Below are 18,904 nucleotides of genomic sequence, written 5' to 3' on the forward strand. Positions count from 1 at the left end.
TTTATTTAATTCAACTTCTATGCTGCCTAATCCCGAAGGACTCAGGGCGGATTACAAAAACAATTGCATATCCCTGCCGCACACAACCACACCCACACTGTTCAGAGCTGATTTTTTGCTGTTTCCTTCCACTCCCTGCTGATTAAGACACAGGCACAGGGCAAGGGTATAGCCCTGGATGTGTGCAGTGATGGCGGCAGGATGATGGAGCTTCATTTGCTGGTCAAGCCCAAGCAGGTCCAGCCGAGGAGGAAGGAGGACAGCAAGGTACAATGCTCTCTATACCGGAGCGAGGCAGAAAAGTCAGTGGCAGTTCCGCAGGGGAAGGTGGATGTTATACAGGGGGGTGTCAAACTGGTGCAGATGCATCACAGAGGCCACGCCCACTCATTCCACAAGGGGAGGGGAAAATGTAATAATACATGATATCAATATGATGCGGGGAGTCATACTGGGGAACTGCTGTTTGGGATGGCCACGGAACTGGGACCAAAGGGTAAGGAGGAAGGCTTCCGAGAACTACAACATGCAGTCTACAGTTCATGGTACAGGTGAAGCTGGAAAAAGGGCTTGTGGGCTTCAAGCAAGGGAAAAGTCCAGAATTGACCTAATCTATTTTCAGGACCTCTCTTCTCTTAGCCCAGCCTTACTTATTCCAAAAGCAGTGACACTTATAGAGTAGGGGAAAATGCCTGCCTGGTCAGTATTCGCAAGCATTCTGGCCAATTAAGTTATGATTATAATACGGCAGGGGTAGGCAAGTTGACTCTTCTATGACATGTGGACTTCAACTCCCAGAAGTCCTGAGCTAGCATGATTGTCTCAGGAATTCTGGGAGTTGAAGTCCACAAGTCAAAGAAGAGTCAACTTTGCCTACCCCTGTACATATCCATATACCAAAAAATAACAAAGCAATGCATTGTAGCCATCTATTTTTTTATTGGTGAAGAATGCCTTTATATATCAAGCAGAGACAGAAATTATGCTTGAAGATGCTGTTCTGCAACATGCTAGCTCCCCCCCCTCCCTTTTTAAATTTTGTTTTTAATTAGGTAGTATGCTTGGTGGGCATCAAGGTATATCTTGCACCTGCACCAGGCCGAGGACCTAGAAAATAGGTTATTCCTTCATTGTGTGTCAGATGGTAAAAAAAACCCCTCAACAATAAATATTTTATTAATTTTTCTTCACATTTATCAAAAAAATAAAGACGAAGCTCTTCAATAATCTAAGTCAGGGTGTTAAACTCAATTGAGGGTCACATCAGGGTTGTGTTTGATCTTTGGGGGTCTGGGAGAGCATGGCCAGCTCGACAACACCCATGTCAGGGGTGCCATGGGTGATCCGAGCATTCTGCCAGCCAAAATGGGCCCCTGGGCTCCGTTTTTGGCAGCCTCCTGCAACCCTCTCTGCCAGCGAGAGGCACATGGGGCCAGTCCTTCACTGTTTCCAGGTTGGCCCTGTGGGCCAGATCTAAGCATCCCGTGGGCCGGATTCAGCCCCCGGGGCCTTGAGTTTGACACCCCTGATCTAAGTTCTTCATCTTTTCTAAGATGCTCTTAGTTCAAAATACTTTAAAAATCACATGCATTCTCAAGCTTCAAAAAGGAAAGGATAGCTTAAGCTTTTTCTGAGCAAAATGTTTTGGAATATGCAGGGCTAATTATTATAAACAAATTATTAAGTATGCTGCTGATGCATACAAGAAATTCCATACTACATGGGTAAATCCATGTGCCTGAATGCATCTAGGTAGTCTATCTTAAGAAAAAGGGGGGAAATGAATATAAAATGTAAAACTATTCAACTGCTTAGGGAAAAGTGTCACCTGTAGACAATGACAACAGATGAAATTTAGGTTTTTTTTTAAATTTCCCGCTATAAAAATAAATTGGGATGCATAAAAATTAACAAATAATTTCAAGAAAAAAATAAATACTGCCCATTACCCAAGATGATATGCAAATGGCTAGTGGGTTTCAAGTGAATATTTTTATCCCTCAGCAAATTCAAAGAAACAAAACCACATTAATTCACAATTTAATGGAAAAATAGAAACTAGGTGTAGTTAAATGACAATACAAATCACACTCAGGATAAGATTATGACTGCTCAAAGTATGAAAATAATGACAGGGAGTTCTTGGCCACTGCTAGATTTAGATTGCAATGGTGTTTGGTCCACTTCTTCCAAGAAAGGGATGCTCCCAAAATATGCAGCAGGCACGCTTCGTTTCCTCTTTCTGAGACTAGAATGTAATTTATCAATCATTTTCTTCACAACTCAGTTTTACTCCATTAATTACTGCTCTGTCGCTGGACCTTTGGACCAATACTTTGAATTCCTTCTTCTGAATTTGGCCTCTTCCCAGTGCATACTCCAATGTTAAGTGATGTTCTTCCTAGATTGAAGACAATTGAAAACAAACATGTACTTTAATGTTGCCTTTGACTTTCACTTAACTCAAAATCATAAATGTACAGAAATCATACCTTGTTGCACTAAGTGTGTTTTTTTACTGTCCCTATGAGCATAATGTAATATTCCGCTGTTCCCTTGAGTGTAACCTATTTTTAAAAAGTGTATTAATTTCTGAACAAAAGTATTTAGAAATCAACATTAAACTTTCCCCCCATAGTTTTAATAAATAATATTTACAGTAAGTTCTTATTGTATTTTATTATTTTTCTGCCAGACAGTTTGAAATATTGTACTGAATTTATTAGAAGTCACATTTCCTGTCACAAACAAATACCATCCTCAAATTATGATGTCTCTGAATGTGAAATCTAATCTTATCCCTAATCATAAGTACAAATAAAGCAAAAACTAAGAAAGAGCACCCATAAGATATTCACTATAATCTTTTTTGTTTCCTTGCTTAATGCCTCATTTTGTATCTTTATTTAATATTGTTAGAAAGCAAAGTTTCTCACTTTGCATTCTTAAACTTAGTTTTTCCTTGGTTTATAACATATCCGCTACTGAAAATAAGTAAATTCTAGTATAAAAATCACAGTGTACTAATCACTACCTATTTGGATACTGTTTCTATATTCTAAAACAACTACCTCTTTGAATGATTTATTTATTATTTATTAATCAGATTTGTATGCCGCTCCTCTCCGTAGACTCAGTTACCTAGTAAACATTACTCTTGGTTACCTTAAAACAATGAAGAGCAATTGATTGATTGATTGATTAATCCATAATGCCTTCATTTGCGGTCCATATTAAAGAGTTGCTGACATGCCTACCTCACTTCCTTGGAGATCAGTTGGACTTTACGTTTTTAGGCATAATAGTTGCTTAGTCTATACTAGTAATAGTAATGGTTTACTATTAATATAATGGTTTTCCTTGAGGAATTCCTATTTTTACTCTCTATCCTTAAACATGCTTATGCAGAAACTACATTGTTGAAATCAATATATCTTGATTTGACAAGGGCATTTGAGTATCACACTTTATTATTTAAGGGTGAAGAAATAGTGAATGCAGTTTTGAGTTATCCCACCTTGCTGGTGAATTCCACTTGTTCCTTTATGAGTCTCTCCATGAGTGCATGATTGAACATTCCCTGTATGTCCCTCACTGGTTCCCATTTGAGTGCCTGAAAGAAAGCAAATCTATATTGTTTTCAGAATTCAGAATTACATAAAGGGATATATTTAACATCATGCACTTTATACTGCATAATATAAATAAATCTAAATGAAAATTTCACATGTGGAAAAAGTAAGTACACTGCTACATTTATCAATTCCTCAAATACCTATGATTAAAAACAGGTGTAGCAGATCAGATGCAAATGTTTACCATATTGTTAGAGAGGATCTGGGAGCCAACATATTTAGTTGGCTGGTAGCATCACATCAATACACTATGCCTGGATTGAAAGAGCTCTCTGAGGCAAGCATAAAGGTGATTTAAGATGCATACTATGAGTCTGGGAAGGGATTTAAAAAGATTGCCAATCATTTGGACATCAATCCATTGTCCACTGTCAAACAATTAGACTCTTTTCCCTCCTGGCTGATGAAAGCCTCCAAGACATTGACCATCAGATGAGTTCATGCACTGATAAATTCCTCATTGTAAGAAAAGCCATTCCTAGGACCTTTTAAGGAGGCCCTGGTTTGTCCTCTCTTTAAAAAAAAACATCACTCATCTTTGACTTATTGTTAGAATTTTGGTAGACAGTCAAATAGATTGTTATGTTAGTTTTTCTAATAGAGGAGTAACTTACCACTTGTGCCAACACAACCAGGGAGATTTTCACTTGAAGAATATCCCATCAGGCCACCATTCCCATTTCCGTTTCCATTTCCATTAGAAGGCACTGAAGCAAGGAGGCCTAATCAAAATAAAATGCAGCAGCCTCAAAAACTGAATTTTTCTCAACAAGAATCAGAGCCTTATTTTTAAAGAATCAATCCCATGCAAATAGTGACTATATATTAAATTAAATATCAATAATGTTGGAACTGCCCCTTAGAAAGAGTGACAGCAATCCCATAAATAGTAATGAAAAATGTTAATGAATTTGTCCTTAATATGAAAATATAGAAATTTCTCCCTAATGTTGTGTTTCTAAAATAAAAGGGCAATGCTTTTCTTTTCTTTCTTTCTTTTTCAATGTTCTGACCCTAAAAGGACCAGAGCTTATGTCATCTTAATATTAATGTCAGGTCTGGAACCCATCTTCTACCTTCATTGTATTCAGGCCTGCCATATTTTCTACTGTGGGAAAATGAAAGGGGGGGAATTACATGGAATAGGTGATGTGGAGTAGTCTAAACAACATTTTTTCCAGAAAGTCAAGGCCACTGTGCCCTACACCTGCAATGAAGTGACTGGGGGGCATCTTCAGTTTTGGGTGGTGACTGATTGGATCCTGTGATGGACATCCGGGTGCTGGGCAGGGACTTGAACTTTTGCTTGTGTGGAGAAAACCTAGAATCTTTCAGATTTGTGTTTTCCCAGATGTTACCAACATGGCATTTCTAATAAACTAGAAGTCTGAGCAACTTCTAGCTTCGGAGCTTTATTTTATTTTGGGTGTTTATTGGAATGCTGACAATTAATATATTAGCCCTTCATTAATGTTAAAAGTTACAAGTTTTAAAAAGAGGAAATTAGAGAAAAGTGCAAAAGTAATAACACTTTATTCTACAGTCAGTCAATTATAAATATTAAACCAGGATTTCAGTAATTAAGTAAGACTTTCAGGCCAAAAGTCATGAAAAGTAAAAAGTAAAATCAAAGCTTTCCATCCTACCCAAGCCTCTGTATCGGGACAATTGTTGGTAGATTTGTTTCATCCTTTCAATATTCAATCGACTCGCCTCAGCATGGTTTACCATTGGCTTGGGGTAATTTACTCCTATTATACATTTTGCAGCTTTCTGGACTCCCTCAGGGGCATTCCAAGGATCATATATATATTTTGCAGGAAAACCTCTGAGTATAGGTAGATACCGTCTTAATTTAAAAAAGAAAAGAAATTTTATATCATTTTTATAGTTTATCATAATAATCCTATATAATATTTCATTTTAAACTTGTAATGGTTATTTACCTGATGTAGTCCCCGTTAGGGTCAGTTCTCCTGCCAAAACCCACAGGACAGTAACAGTGGAAAAATTGCTGGAAGAATGAGCTGCAAGACAGCCACATCCAACTGCCTGCATTCACGCTCCAGTCAGCATCAAGAAGCAATTCTTCAAATACCTACCAAAAAACCCCACCAAAACCACTTGATTAATGTAAGCTTGTATTTATTCTTCATCCCCCCTCCGGAAGAGAGCTTCAAGTAGCAATTTGTTGGCATGCTGGCTGCCCTGAGTCAGTTGAGAAGGGCGGCATAGAAATTTAAATATACTGTCCAAAAAAATAAAGGGAACACTCAAATAACACATCCTAGATCTGAATGAAGGAAATATTCTCAATGAATACTTTGTTCTGTACAAAGTTGAATGTGCACAACAGCATGTGAAATTGATTGTCAATCAGTGTTGCTTCCTATATGGACAGTTTGATTTCACAGAAGTTTGATTTACTTGGAGTTATATTGTGTTGTTTAAGTGTCCCCTTTACTTTTTTGAGCAGTGTATAAACAAACAAATGCTGGCTTTTAAAATGTCCAATCTAAGCACATAAGGAGAAAGCTGAGGAGAAATACGTACTCTATAAGTAAACTTTTGAAATGTGAAAAGTCAGCATACAACTGTTTTATCTGCAGAAAGGGCTCAAGGTATCTTACATATCTATAAAAACAGATAATGAAAATACACTGCTGGAAACAGAATTATATTTAAAACTACTAGCAACAAGCAATTAATCACAGTACTACAGGACAATCTAATCACTGAGGTCAACCTGTTTGTATTCTATTTAACACTCACCATACATGTTTTAATGTGTTAAAGAAGAGTGAGTGTGGGACAGATTAGAGAAAGCAAGGAAATATTCTGAATGCACATTATAATGCATATAGTGCGGACTCACCACTAGGTGTTGCTATTGAGCTAAATTATATTATATAACAATAACTGCTGGCGATAGCAGTTACGTGCATTTACCCCACTGGTTCTGCATTAACTACACTTGCAGCATACTCCCAAAACTATATTTTCTCACGATTCAGTTCAAGAGTCTTCAATTTGCTTCAGAACTGCAAGTAAGGGATGGTATTTTTTTTAATTAAAGAGACTTTAATAATAAAAAGATTTACACACATCATGTTCTGCAGAAGAGTCAACCACAAACTGGCTATGCAATACAACTTTCCTTAAAATTATTTAGAAACAAACTGGAATATTTATTTATTATTTATTTATTCAAATTTTTTTTATGCCCCTCTTCTCCTTAGACTCAGGGCGGCTTACAACATGTCAACACACTGGAATATCAAATCTTAAGGGCAATGCCAAAATTTGCCAATGAGAAAAAAATTGTACCTTCATTCCTTCCTCCCAGCTAATCCACAGATCCCCTCGCGTTAAGAAGCAAGCCACAGCATGTCTGGCAAGGTGATGAATCCAGCCTTCCTGACGCAGCTGGGTCATTATAGCATCAATCCAGGGGAATCCTGTCCGGCCCTCTGCCCATTTGGCCAAAGCCTCTGGATTTTTGTCCCAAGGAATCTGCACACATATGGGATTGCCTTCCATTTTATCAAATCGCGGATTATTAGTTGCTGCTGTGTAAAAGAATTCACGCCACAACAATTGGCCATAGAGGGAAAGAGGAGGAGAGCTGTTCTTCTTCACCTGTAAATTGTAAGATGTGATTTAAAAATCTACTTTTTAAATGCATGTCTTAAATAAATGCAGATCATTCCAGGTGGTCAATTCATACCTTTTTGTACAAATCTGTTAATTTGAAGTAAAATAGACGGCAGGATAAACAGCCAAAACGCAGATAAGGACTTAGTCCTGTTGGACTTGCAAGAAGGGAATTTGCATTCATTCGAGGTCGTTCAAAGTTTGCAACCCAAGCCTTAAAGAAAAAGAAAAGAAAAAGTATGTGGTGGTGCTATTTGTATTTATTATTTTTTAAGATATGTTTCTTAACAGCATTTTAAAAACCAAGCTTGCAAAGGCTATGTATCAGTTTCTTAAAGTCTGAGAATTACTTATACATATCATTTTAAACTCATGTACACATGAAGTCTTACTACTTATCCTGTATTGAAGATGGTTAGTAAATTTACAATGCAGCGCTTCACTTTTCCAGCATTTGAACACAAGACTAGAAAACTACTTTACAGAAATAAAATTGTTATAGTGATGCTCAGTCTACAGGCAGTGTGAAATACAGCTTCTATACCCCAAATTTTCTGTTTAATACTGTTGATTTAAAAGCCCAAGGAGTATAAAGGATGGATAGGTGGGACTGCAAGGATTTATACAATATAAAAATGTTAACTGTATAGTTGATATGTAAAATGACAGCTAATCAAATATGAAAACATTCAGAATGATTTCTCAATAAAAAACATAATATTTCAATACTTGACAACCAGCATATAGAAGATAGCACTCTCCAAATTTGTTTTACTAGCACTGGCTCAATTTTTTTCATGCCTCCAATTACATAATGAATTACATTACATTCTTGCTTAATGATCATTTGTTCAATGACCAAATTTTTGGCACTGAACAAAGGGAGTTATGACTTGTATCCAGTTATAAAGATTGACTCCCATCCCTCGGGCAGTGTGCCTACCCCTCTAACTCCTACCTGCCTATAACTTACAGCATCTGGGGCATCCTGCACAGCAGCAGTCAGTCACAATGCTGGCCTGGGCCTGTAGCTTTTAGCAATCTTAGCCAGCGGCCATCACCACTGCTGTCAGAAATGCTGCTTTGCACTGTTTTCTAAGGTGTGCAAGTCTTGGGAAACAGCATAATTTCTCCCATTGCCCAGCATTCCCAAGAACCTGTCACATGCCACTTGCCTTCAGGCTTCCTGGTCACCCCAAGTCTTCTTTCCTGAAGCCACCTTGGAACCACTTCTGTTGTTAGGGGCGGTGCTAGAGCTGTAGTCAAGGCCTGGAGCATTGGCAGATAGCTGGCAGCTCTATTTCAGGTCTAGGCCTAGCAGTTCTGCTAATGAGTGCCACACTGCAAAGCCGGGTTGAGGAAGCTGTAATTTTGAATTGTAACGCAGGACAAAACTCCACCACCTGAGGAACCCCTGGGCGCCATTTAATGACTGCAACTATGAGTGCCAGGATTGTGGTTGTTGAGCGAAGTGGTCATGTGGGCATCTCACTTAAAAACCAGAACAACTTATGACTAATGTTCTGGTCTCAACTGTGCACATCACTCAAGGGTTACCCTTATATTTTCAAAACAACAAAGGTGAAAAATCTACCTTTCTTTCCAAATGTCTTTCCAATCTTGTGAGTGCTTCAGTTTCTCCTCCTGGCCAAACAGCAGAAGGCAATCCATCTGTATCAAAACCTATAGTAAAGAAACCACAATAAAATATATTAGTCAAATATTATTAGTCAAGCTGCAATCTGTATCACTTATAAAACTTCAGCATGTTAAACAATTATTACACATATTTCCAAAATACTGAACTGACCCAATGCTAAATTTGCAGGCTTTGATTATTTTGAATAATTTAATTCAAAGTAATTATTATTGAATATTGAATTATTATTCAAATAATTTATTGCTCCTAAGCGCAGTGACAAATGTACTGAAACTCTGTCAACTATTATAAATCCATGGTGAGTTATCAACACCCAATCTAGGAGCAAGTTTTTAAATTTTAACAATTATGAACTTGTTCTTTTTTTCCCTCACAATAAAGCAAACATTTTCAATAAACTACACGGTTATTTGGAAACTTTACTGAATTATGTGAATGTTCTAAAATAATGCCAATGCAGAAGCAACCATTCATTTACAGAATCAATTTCTTATAGAGAGTTTTAAGCAATATTTAAATAAGATTAGGTAGTCCTCAACAAACAACCATTCATTTAGTGACCGTTTGAAGTTACAATGCTACTATCAAAAGTGACTTATGTTTTTTCAAGCTTACGACTGTTCCAGCATCCCTGTGGTGACATGATCAATACACTGGGCACCTGGCATCTATTCATGATTGTTGCAATGTCCTGGGTCATGTGATCACCTTTTGCAACCTTCTAACAAGCAAAATCAATTAGGAAGCCATATTCACTTAACCATGTTACTAACTTAACAACTGCAATGATTCACCTAACTGTGGCAAGAAAAACTGTCTTGCTTAACAACAGAAATTTGAAGCTCAATGGTGGTTGTAAGTTGAGAACTACCTTAATTATCATCCAGATCCTTCTATTATCGGGTTCCGTTGCAACCCGAAGCGCCCGTCCTTCTATATCTTCTACATGCAAACTAAGCAGAGTCTCCTACTTAGTTATGACCACATATTTTTTAATAATGCTCAAGGAATGGGGATGATATATCTTGGCTTACCTAGTTCTTCAAGTGATGGAACTCCGTATTTCTCATCATGATCGTCAGAAACTGGAGTGGAACATTTTGACATGACTTCTGCATTGATAGTTTCCGCAGGCATCTCCAATGGTTCCATTCTACTTATTAGAGTTTGGAATCTCTTATAAGTAAGAGGTGGCTGGCCTCCATTTAATTCTATAATTCTACATACAAAAAAATTCAATGCCAATTTATATATTTAGAAACACTTAAAGTTTATTATGCAACTCCACAGTACAAATCTTATCTATATTATGTTATGACATTTACTTCATATTATGAATAAAATTAGTAATTTCTCATTAAAAATACAGAAAAGGACAGAATTAATACAGTAAATCCAATCATCTTAATACAAATAATTAATAAAATGGTCAATTGGAATTTGGTTATTTTGCAAATGAATGAACAGATCATTGGAAATGTTACTTAATAATCGGTTACCAGAAAATTACTAAAAATGAATCTAAACCACTTACAAATATTATAATTTACAAATACAGTGGTAGCTCTACTTACGAATGCCTCCACTGACAAACTTTTCGAGATACGAATCTAGTGTTTAAGATATTTTTTGCCTCTACTTCCGAACCATTTTCCACTTACGAACCCGAGCCGCCACCGCTGGGAATCCCCGCCTCTGGACATCTGTTGCCAGCCGAAGCGCCTGTCCTGGCACTGCTGGGATTCCCCTGAGCCTCCCCTCGCTTGGAATCCCTGCCTCCAGAATTCTGTTGCCACCCAAAGCATCCATTCTTGCGCTGCTGGGATTCTCCTGAGCCTCCCCTTGCTGGGATTCCTTTCGTTTTTGCCAGTGCTGCTTTGAATCCCAGCGAGGGGAGGCTCAATGGAATCCCAGCAGCACAAGAACAGGTGCTTTGGATGGCAACAGGAGTCCGGAGGCGGGGATTCCCAGCGAGGGCAGGTTCAGGGGAATCCCAGCAGCGCAAGAACAGGCATTTTGGGTGGCAACGAAAGTCCGGGGGGCGGGGATTCCCAGCGGCGCAAGGCAAAAGGGGTGACTTTTGAGATGGGTTTGAACTCATTATTTGCTTTTACATTGACTCCTATGTGTAAAATTGCTTCTACTTACGACCCTGGTCACGGAACGAATTAAGTTCGTAGGTAGAGCTATCACTGTACTTTGTATATGACAATTCACTATTTAAAAAAAAAACGCCAAGTCTCTGGAAACTAGTGTACAAATTTGACTGGTATAGAAACCATTAACTTTCCATGTTTGACATCTCAACCTCCAAGTAACCGAACAGCCAAAAGTGATGGGACTAAATGGGGATGAGCTGTCCATAAGGTTTCATGTTGCTTTTAAACAAACAAAGGAGAAATAAACTTCCAGGAAAAGGACAGCTTAGGTGATGGTGAGTGTCAGTATTTGATTTAAAATTCCCTTTGAATTGCCCAAGTAGCAATTGCTAAAGGAAATTACTTCTCTAGTTGAATTGTCTGTACTTTTTATCTATCTAGCTATACATCCATTAATCAAATATATTGGTTGTCCATCTTACCCACAAAGTATTGCTTTGATGATGGATGCAAGTGAATTGAAAGATAGGTGGTCAGGGAGGTGCTAGATGAGTATTGGGGAGGAAATGATTAGCATACACATCCCACTTTCATTGGGAAAAGGGTGATATGGCAGGTAAGGTTTGCTAAGCTATTCCAGGACATGGATGACCACCAAATTAGTAGTAATCTCCACTTCTAATTGTCTAAAGCCATCTTAATACCAAGTAGAGAGGAATGTATTCATGCTTAAAGGCATCATACCTGTACATGGCCAAGGATCGGCTCTGAAAATTTTATGGTGTAAATGCTGTATCCGAAACTGGGCCACAGAGATAAACTGGAAGTTCTACCAGTGTATCTGGTTGCCAAATAGAATCCCTTTCTAGACTCTTGGAAGTGATTTCAGGACTAGTATGGTAAACCTGACACCTTTTGGTTTGTGGGAGGGCACAGATATTTATATCCGGGGAAACACAAGAATCCATGAATTCATGGCCTTCATAAATCTTAGTTCTGGCACAGACACTTAACCTCACATTCCCTTCAGAGCAGTTGAAAATTGATCTAGATGAGGATGAGATTGTGCCCATATGTTCCTGCTTAGAGTGGCAAACTCCCTTTCCGGGAGGAAGTGACCAGCTCCTCACTTTAGGTATTGTGATCAATTTAGGTAGGATTTTACTGACAGTCAACTGTCTCAGTCTTGACTCCTTGTTAATAGAGGTCAACTGACAACAGGGGCATCTGACTATATTATATAGGATTTCTTCCAGCCTGTGAATTTAAGGAAATATAGGATATTTTCTAGTATGATGGCCATCCTCTTTTTAGATGTGACTTTGGGGGTAGGGGTGGAAGAATGGCTGACTGGATCCGAAAACTGATCAAAATTTCTGTTGAGAGGGTTTTTCCCAGTGGCCTTAAAATGAGCTGTATGCAGCCTTTTTGGGGACCCTCTTTTAATCCAGTTATTCTTGACAATTACTACCTTTAAAGGACTGGTTTTAACTTATGAAGTGCCTCACAGCTTGGCATCTAGATATATCCAGTCTATATTATCCAGTCAGAATTGTCCTGAACAGCAAGGCTGCACTGAAAGAAGCTCCTGCTGATAACCTAATTTGGTTGGCTGGTACTGTTTCCTGTTACAGTGTCATTTCTCTGAAACAGCTTCCCTGCTGACTTCAGGCTTGCCTCCTCTCTGATTAACATTCAAAGAACAATTAAAGACAGTTTTTCCCTTCCGATGGCTGCTTTTGTGCTCTGAGCTTAGGTTTTACTGTTTTGAAGTTCAATGGAATGGTTTTGTTTTCTCTCCAGCACTCTCATTATATCCTGCTCTTTCGACGGCTGAGTCAAAACTGGGCCATGCGCACTCAAGGGACGCGTGACCAAGAAAAGATTGACTCCGCCTCAAGAGGAAGCAAGGAGTGAAAGCCCATTCCATTGGACTTTCTCTATGACATTATAGAGAATTTTCCCTTTTACACTTAAGAAATTGGTATCTTACTTGTCTAAGTTGTATAAGGTATGCGATATCCGTACAATGACTTCCAATCCTGCTTCAGTGGCCAATTTCTTAATTGCTGCATCTCTCTCCTTTCCAAATGGTTCAGAGTCATATTCAATAGAAAGTTTTGAAATATTCCATTCCTATAATTTTTTAAAAAATAGATTTGATTTTTAAAACTGCAATTGTCCCAGATCAAGGAAAAAAGAAAGAATAAAAAATAAATACCACGAATGCATAAAAACAAATGGTTATATTCAACAGCAAATGCAGAAAAAACTATTCTCAAGCCAGGAATTCTGCTACAGAAGGTTTTAAACAAAGACCTCAGCCCTTTTCCAAATATAACAGAACTGGATCCTGGGTTTAGCCCAGGGTATGTTCCGGATTCTGCTACTGCCTGTTTGTTCAGTGGGCACATGCGCAGTACTAAAATACCCAAGATGGTGGTGCCCATAGTGCCGCTGAGAAAACCAGCTTGAGGGCATGGCAGACCTGGGGTGCTGCTGGTTCCAGTGATCCAGACTGCCAAATTACTAATGGTTCTATAGAACCGATTTGAACTGATAGGAACACCACCTCTGGTTTAGCCCCACTTTCCTAGAACTGAACAGACTTTACCATTCATAATTCAGTATCAATATAGGATCTCCCCGAGATTCCAAACTGTATTTTTATTACTCTCCTCTTAAAATGTCTACATTCATAAAATTGGATTACATGCAATTACTATATTTTTTGGAGTATAAGACACACAGGAGTATAATGCGCACCTAGATTTTAGAGGTGGAAAAAAGTATTCTGAACCAAATGGTAGAAATATATTATTTAATAAAATACCAGTGTGTCAGAATACTTTTTAAAACCATGTTCACTTTTTACAAACTTTAAACTTTAAGACAGCTTTAAGACTTGTGGACTTCAACTCCCATAATTCCTCCTCCAGTCATGCTAGCTCAGGGATGGGAGTTGAAGTCCACAAGTCTTAAACTTGCCAAGTTTGAAGACCCTTGCATCCCTAACCAGGGGTCTTCACACTTGACAGCTTTAAAACTAGTGGTCTTCAACTCCCATAATTCCTCCTCCAATCATGCTAGATGGGGTAATCCTGGTTTTTTTGCCAATTTTTTTCACAAAAATTGGATGGGCAAAGGGTTGGGAAGACTGCAGAGCACTTCTAGGTGCTGGAAAGATGGTAAAAATGGCCTAATTGTTTCACAAAAATCGGGGCATTTTTGCCTTCCCCCAGCCTCCAGGAGCTCTTCGCAGGCTTCCCAGACCTGCTTTCAAATGGGATGTGGGGGTGGGGTTTCAGGACAGCAAAAAATGGCTGTATTCGGGGTATAAGATGCACCGACATTTCCACTCTCTTTTAGGGGAGAAAAGGTATGTCTTATACTCTGAAAAATATGGTAAGACTTTCCTTCCCTTTTTTACAGGTGTGTGCTCTTAATTTGTCTTAATTTGAATAATTTTTACCAAGGGATAACAAGCTGAAAGAATGAAGATAGAACAAAAGCCTCATGTGTGTGTGTGTTTGTGTGTGTGTGTGTGTGTGTGTGTGTGTGTATATATATATTGTTGCAATAATGTACTGTAAGTTTAGATGTTTGCTTCATGTTGTCGCATCAGTGCAATTCACAGATGGTAAATATTTATATCTATCTAACCACATTATAATATGACACAGTAAGATAAAAAAATTAAAAAGTAACCAATCTGAGTAGGTTTTATTTTTAAATCCCAATGTTGTGATGCAAATCTTAGTCAAATTATGCCCATTAAACATAACCAATAAATATTACACAGATTACTTTTAAGTATAATCATATTATTCAAGTACGTTGAAATACTTTTGCACTTGCTTCAAATCATCTTCAAATAATCTAAATTTACCTTGAAAAGCCTAGGAAATACATCTGCAGGCTGTCCTCTAATCACAAATAAACGAGAGTTTAGTTTTCGTAAGTTGGCATCCAAGTCTTCGAGACACTGAAGAAGAAATCTGAAATGAGGATGACATGAAGAATTTTTTTTTTTAAAGTTTGCTGCAAAGGCAAGATTTGTTCAGAAAGTTATTATCAATCATAATATATTATCTTGGTTCTACAGATTACAAGCATCACACAAAAATATATTGTGGTGTAAGTGTATGTAGCTTCCAAAGTATATTCAGAAATCCTTACAGACACTGTCAGATACGATGTAATAAATGCTGCTATTATACAAACAGAGGACTACAGCTGAAAGAGTGTGCAAATTATGATAATGATGTACAGCTATTCCAAGTACTGTATTCCAGGTCAATGTACATTAAAACCCAATATAGAAAGTCTTACAATCCTGTTATCCTCTAAAAAAATAAAAATAAAAAATTAATTGGAAATTTCTTACTATATGCTGATATTGTACCATGGATCTGTATTAGGCTTCACCTATGCATAGAAAGAGTCATTTTTCTCTCTCTTCTATCTCCCTTTACCCCATTCCTAAAACAATGTGCTCCCTATTCATAGTATGTTGCTGTTTACAGATTCAACTATTGTTTTTCAAACATTCTTCAGTTGCACTAATAAGATAGATAGATAAGCCATTTTCTATCTTATTAGTGCAGTGTTTTTCAACCAGTGTGCCACGGCACACTAGTGTGCCGTGAGACATGTTCAGGTGTGCCGCGAAGCTCAGAGAGAGAAAGAAAGAGAGAGAGAAAGAAAGGAAGAGAGAGAAAGCAAGACAGAGAGAGAGAGAAAGAAAGAAAGCAAGAGAGAAAAAGAATAAGAAAGAGAAAGAAAGAGAGAGAGAGAAAAAAAGAAAACAAGAGAAAGAAAGCAAGAGAGAGAGAGAGAGAAAGAAAGAGAGAGAGAGAGCAAGAAAGAGAGAGAGAGAGAGGGAGGGAAGGGAGAGAGAAAAAAGAAGAAGGGAGAGAGAGGGAGGGAGAGAGAAATAGAGCAAAAGGGAGGAAGCGAGAGAAAAAAAATTTGTCCAAACTTTTTGTAGCCACCCCTCCCCCCCCCTCAATGTGCCCCAGGGTTTTGTAAATGTAAAAAATGTGCCGTGGCTCAAAAAAGGTTGAAAATCACTGTATTAGTGCACCCGTAGAATGTTTGAAAAAAACCCAATAGTTGCACTAATAATAGTTACATTATTTTAAAGTGACTTTAATCTACTATTGTACAAAAATACTGGTTCTAAAGGGTTATACATAGCAAACACTAGCTGTTGGGTAAAAAAAATCTTTAAGGAAAAAGCAACAGCAGTCTCTTTAAAATGTTATACACTCCTTCTATTCTCTGTTGCTGATCTTCTTGAACTATTCCCCTGCCCCACCTCAGTAACAAGTTGTTTACCAGAACTGGAGAAACCTGAAATCCCTGCAAGGAATTCCAATCTGTTCGAGGAGGCATCCATGGTCAAACTCTAGGTGGGTTGTCTGGTAGCAAAAAAAAAAAAGTTCTGTTGATTTATCTCCCGGACTAAGTAGTTGGAAGAAAAAAATATTCATCCAGTACCAAGAATACCACTTTAATTTCTCATGAACCAATATTGTAGTTGGCATCTGAAAATGAGCAAAAGGCTGCCACTGCCATTGGTGAAACCTTGAGATTGAGAATATACTGATTGTTGGATATCCATGAACTGCAATGGATTTAAACTAGGAATGGAAGTATGCCAAACAAACCCAAGAAGCTGATTATCTACAATAGGAATTTGTAGTCATACATTTGATAAATTCTGCAGGAGTTGTCATTAGTCCAAATAGCTCCAGTGGTTGTGTAAGGATTACAAAGAAAAGCTTTACTTTTTGGAAAACAGCAAAAGAGTGCACCAGAATGTTGATCCCGGAAAATTAAGGGGCTAAATGGGCTTGAAAATATTACCTGTGAGATAATTTATTTATAAAACAATATACGAGGTCTTTAAAATTAATTATTATAAAATTCATTATCCCCACCTGCCCACTCCAAAAATGTTTTGTTGATTGGAAAATAAACAGATGATAAGAAGAAAATTTAAAGAGAGAACAAAAGTAGAAAAAAAGCAACACTATTTGATCATAAAATATATTAAGGCTGTTTGGGAAAAGATGGTTGTTCTGAAAATGGATTTTAAAATGCCAGACTAAATAAGAGTGATATGGCAAACAATGCCAAAATGGATTTATAAACGAAACCAACTGAAGTCTTAATAATGAAAGAGGACATGCAAATAAGAAATCAGAAGAGTGTCTTGGATTTGTAAAAGGAATGCATGAAATCAAGGAAATTCTAGGAACAGACAAAAGAAGAATTACAGTAAAGCTGCTTCTGAAAGAAGGAAAGAAAAGGATAAAAAAGCATCTTGTGTGACATTACTTGATGTTGATGGGATTAAAGATCAAGCTTTTTAAAACTAAAAAGTTTTATAAAATGAATTCTGTTTGATCAAGTTAAAATACCGTATTTTTCAGAGTATAAGAAGTACCTTTTTCCTCCCTAAAAGGCTGAAAACTTGAGTGTGCCTTATATTCTGGATGGAGCTTTGTGGAAGTTTTTTCTCCCAGCCCTAACTAGGTGCTAACAATGCTCCAAGCTTCCTACTCACTCTGAAGATTTTTTTCCTGCCCTGGTCTTTGCAAGCTTGTTTTTATTCCTGCTTCCTCTGAAAAGGTTTTTTCATCCCTGAACAGGGGATAAAATAATGTGCTGAAGCTGAACAGACTAAGGACGCTAGCCAGATGAATCCTGGTAGGTAGATTCCCCCCTGTTCTGTCGGGCTCTCTGATAGGAGCCTCTCGAAAATTCAAGGATACAAATTTCAGACACACACATGCTTGAAAATTCAAAACAATGTTCTTTATCACAAAAGTCAAAATAAACTAAGCACTCTTTTTGTCTTGCAAAGAGCACTCTTCCCCATTGTACTAGTCTGTACAATGTCCCTTAAGCAGTCATTAAGTACTTAGCCAGAAGCTGTGGAGAAACTTCACACCCCTTCTTCTTCCAATGAAAGGAAACACACACACGCTGCTCTGCTTTGGTTTCAAAGGCGTGAAAAAGCAACGAAGTCCAGCACACAAGATTCCTGACAAAACTGCAACAGATATTCTTTCACAATGGCCAAACCCACATGCTGCTATTTATAGCAGCAGCCCTAATTACTGGAACCCCACCCAAACACAGGTGGCCTCCCTTATTTCCTGTAATATGTTCTTACTTGGTCTCTTCTACGCATAACTTGCCTGGGTCCAAAATGTCATCATCTGAAGCTATAGAAGATAAGGAAGATTGACTGCCTTGGCTGTGTGCCAAGCCCTCCTCTGCCGAGTCACTCCCACCTTCTTCTTCGTCCGAGGAAACTAAACTCTGATCTGATTCTGTCGGCAATAACACAGGCCTGTGACATGTTGAATTGTCCCCTGTATCCACCTCCCCATTCCCTGGGGCAGGAGCTGGACCAGAGCCAACCACAACACACACACCCATTTTTCTCCCCCAAAAGTAAGGTGTGTCTTATACTCCGGCGGTGTGTCCTGTATTCCAAAAAATACAGTATATATTTTGATGGTTTCCTTTTTACTAGAACTGAATGAGGAGGGTTTAAAGATCTGATATAAGTGGAGAGCAATTTCTTTTGCTTTTTTAGACTGAGTGATAATTTTGGATTATAAAATTGGAGTTTTTGATTAGGATTAAAATATATTAATTTTAATGTGTTTAGTAACTCTTAATAGACTTTTGCTAATTACAACTAAATGATAATTTGATTATTGATAAGGAGTGAGACATGGGAAGAGGGTTTTTTAATTGAAGCAGTAGAGGTGTCAACTTACATTGTATATATACCAATACCAACAATTTTCTATATACACATCCTCAATTTACCA

General features: G+C 37.9%; 1 protein-coding gene across 2 annotated transcripts in view; it reads right to left on the minus strand.

Annotated features, from left to right (window-relative positions):
- Positions 1–2,028: 2,028 nt before the first annotated feature.
- CRY1 (cryptochrome circadian regulator 1) overlaps positions 2,029–18,904 on the minus strand; it is a 29,192-nt gene continuing 12,316 nt past the window's right edge. Inside the window, exons 2-13 of one of the 2 annotated variants that reach the window (XM_070756241.1) lie at positions 14,938–15,046; positions 13,042–13,184; positions 9,984–10,168; positions 8,884–8,972; positions 7,363–7,503; positions 6,963–7,274; positions 5,582–5,733; positions 5,282–5,484; positions 4,250–4,357; positions 3,518–3,613; positions 2,493–2,567; positions 2,029–2,401 (exon numbers count right to left, since the gene is read on the minus strand). In XM_070756241.1, the coding sequence (XP_070612342.1) occupies positions 2,298–2,401; positions 2,493–2,567; positions 3,518–3,613; positions 4,250–4,357; positions 5,282–5,484; positions 5,582–5,733; positions 6,963–7,274; positions 7,363–7,503; positions 8,884–8,972; positions 9,984–10,168; positions 13,042–13,184; positions 14,938–15,046 (1,717 nt within the window). In that variant the 3' untranslated portion in view covers positions 2,029–2,297. The remainder of the gene's footprint in view (positions 2,402–2,492; positions 2,568–3,517; positions 3,614–4,249; positions 4,358–5,281; positions 5,485–5,581; positions 5,734–6,962; positions 7,275–7,362; positions 7,504–8,883; positions 8,973–9,983; positions 10,169–13,041; positions 13,185–14,937; positions 15,047–18,904) is intronic. The other variant, XM_070756242.1, reaches the window with a different exon arrangement.

This window comes from Erythrolamprus reginae, chromosome 6 (genome assembly GCF_031021105.1).
Source record: "Erythrolamprus reginae isolate rEryReg1 chromosome 6, rEryReg1.hap1, whole genome shotgun sequence".
In the NCBI taxonomy this organism is placed as follows: Eukaryota; Metazoa; Chordata; class Lepidosauria; order Squamata; family Dipsadidae; genus Erythrolamprus; species Erythrolamprus reginae.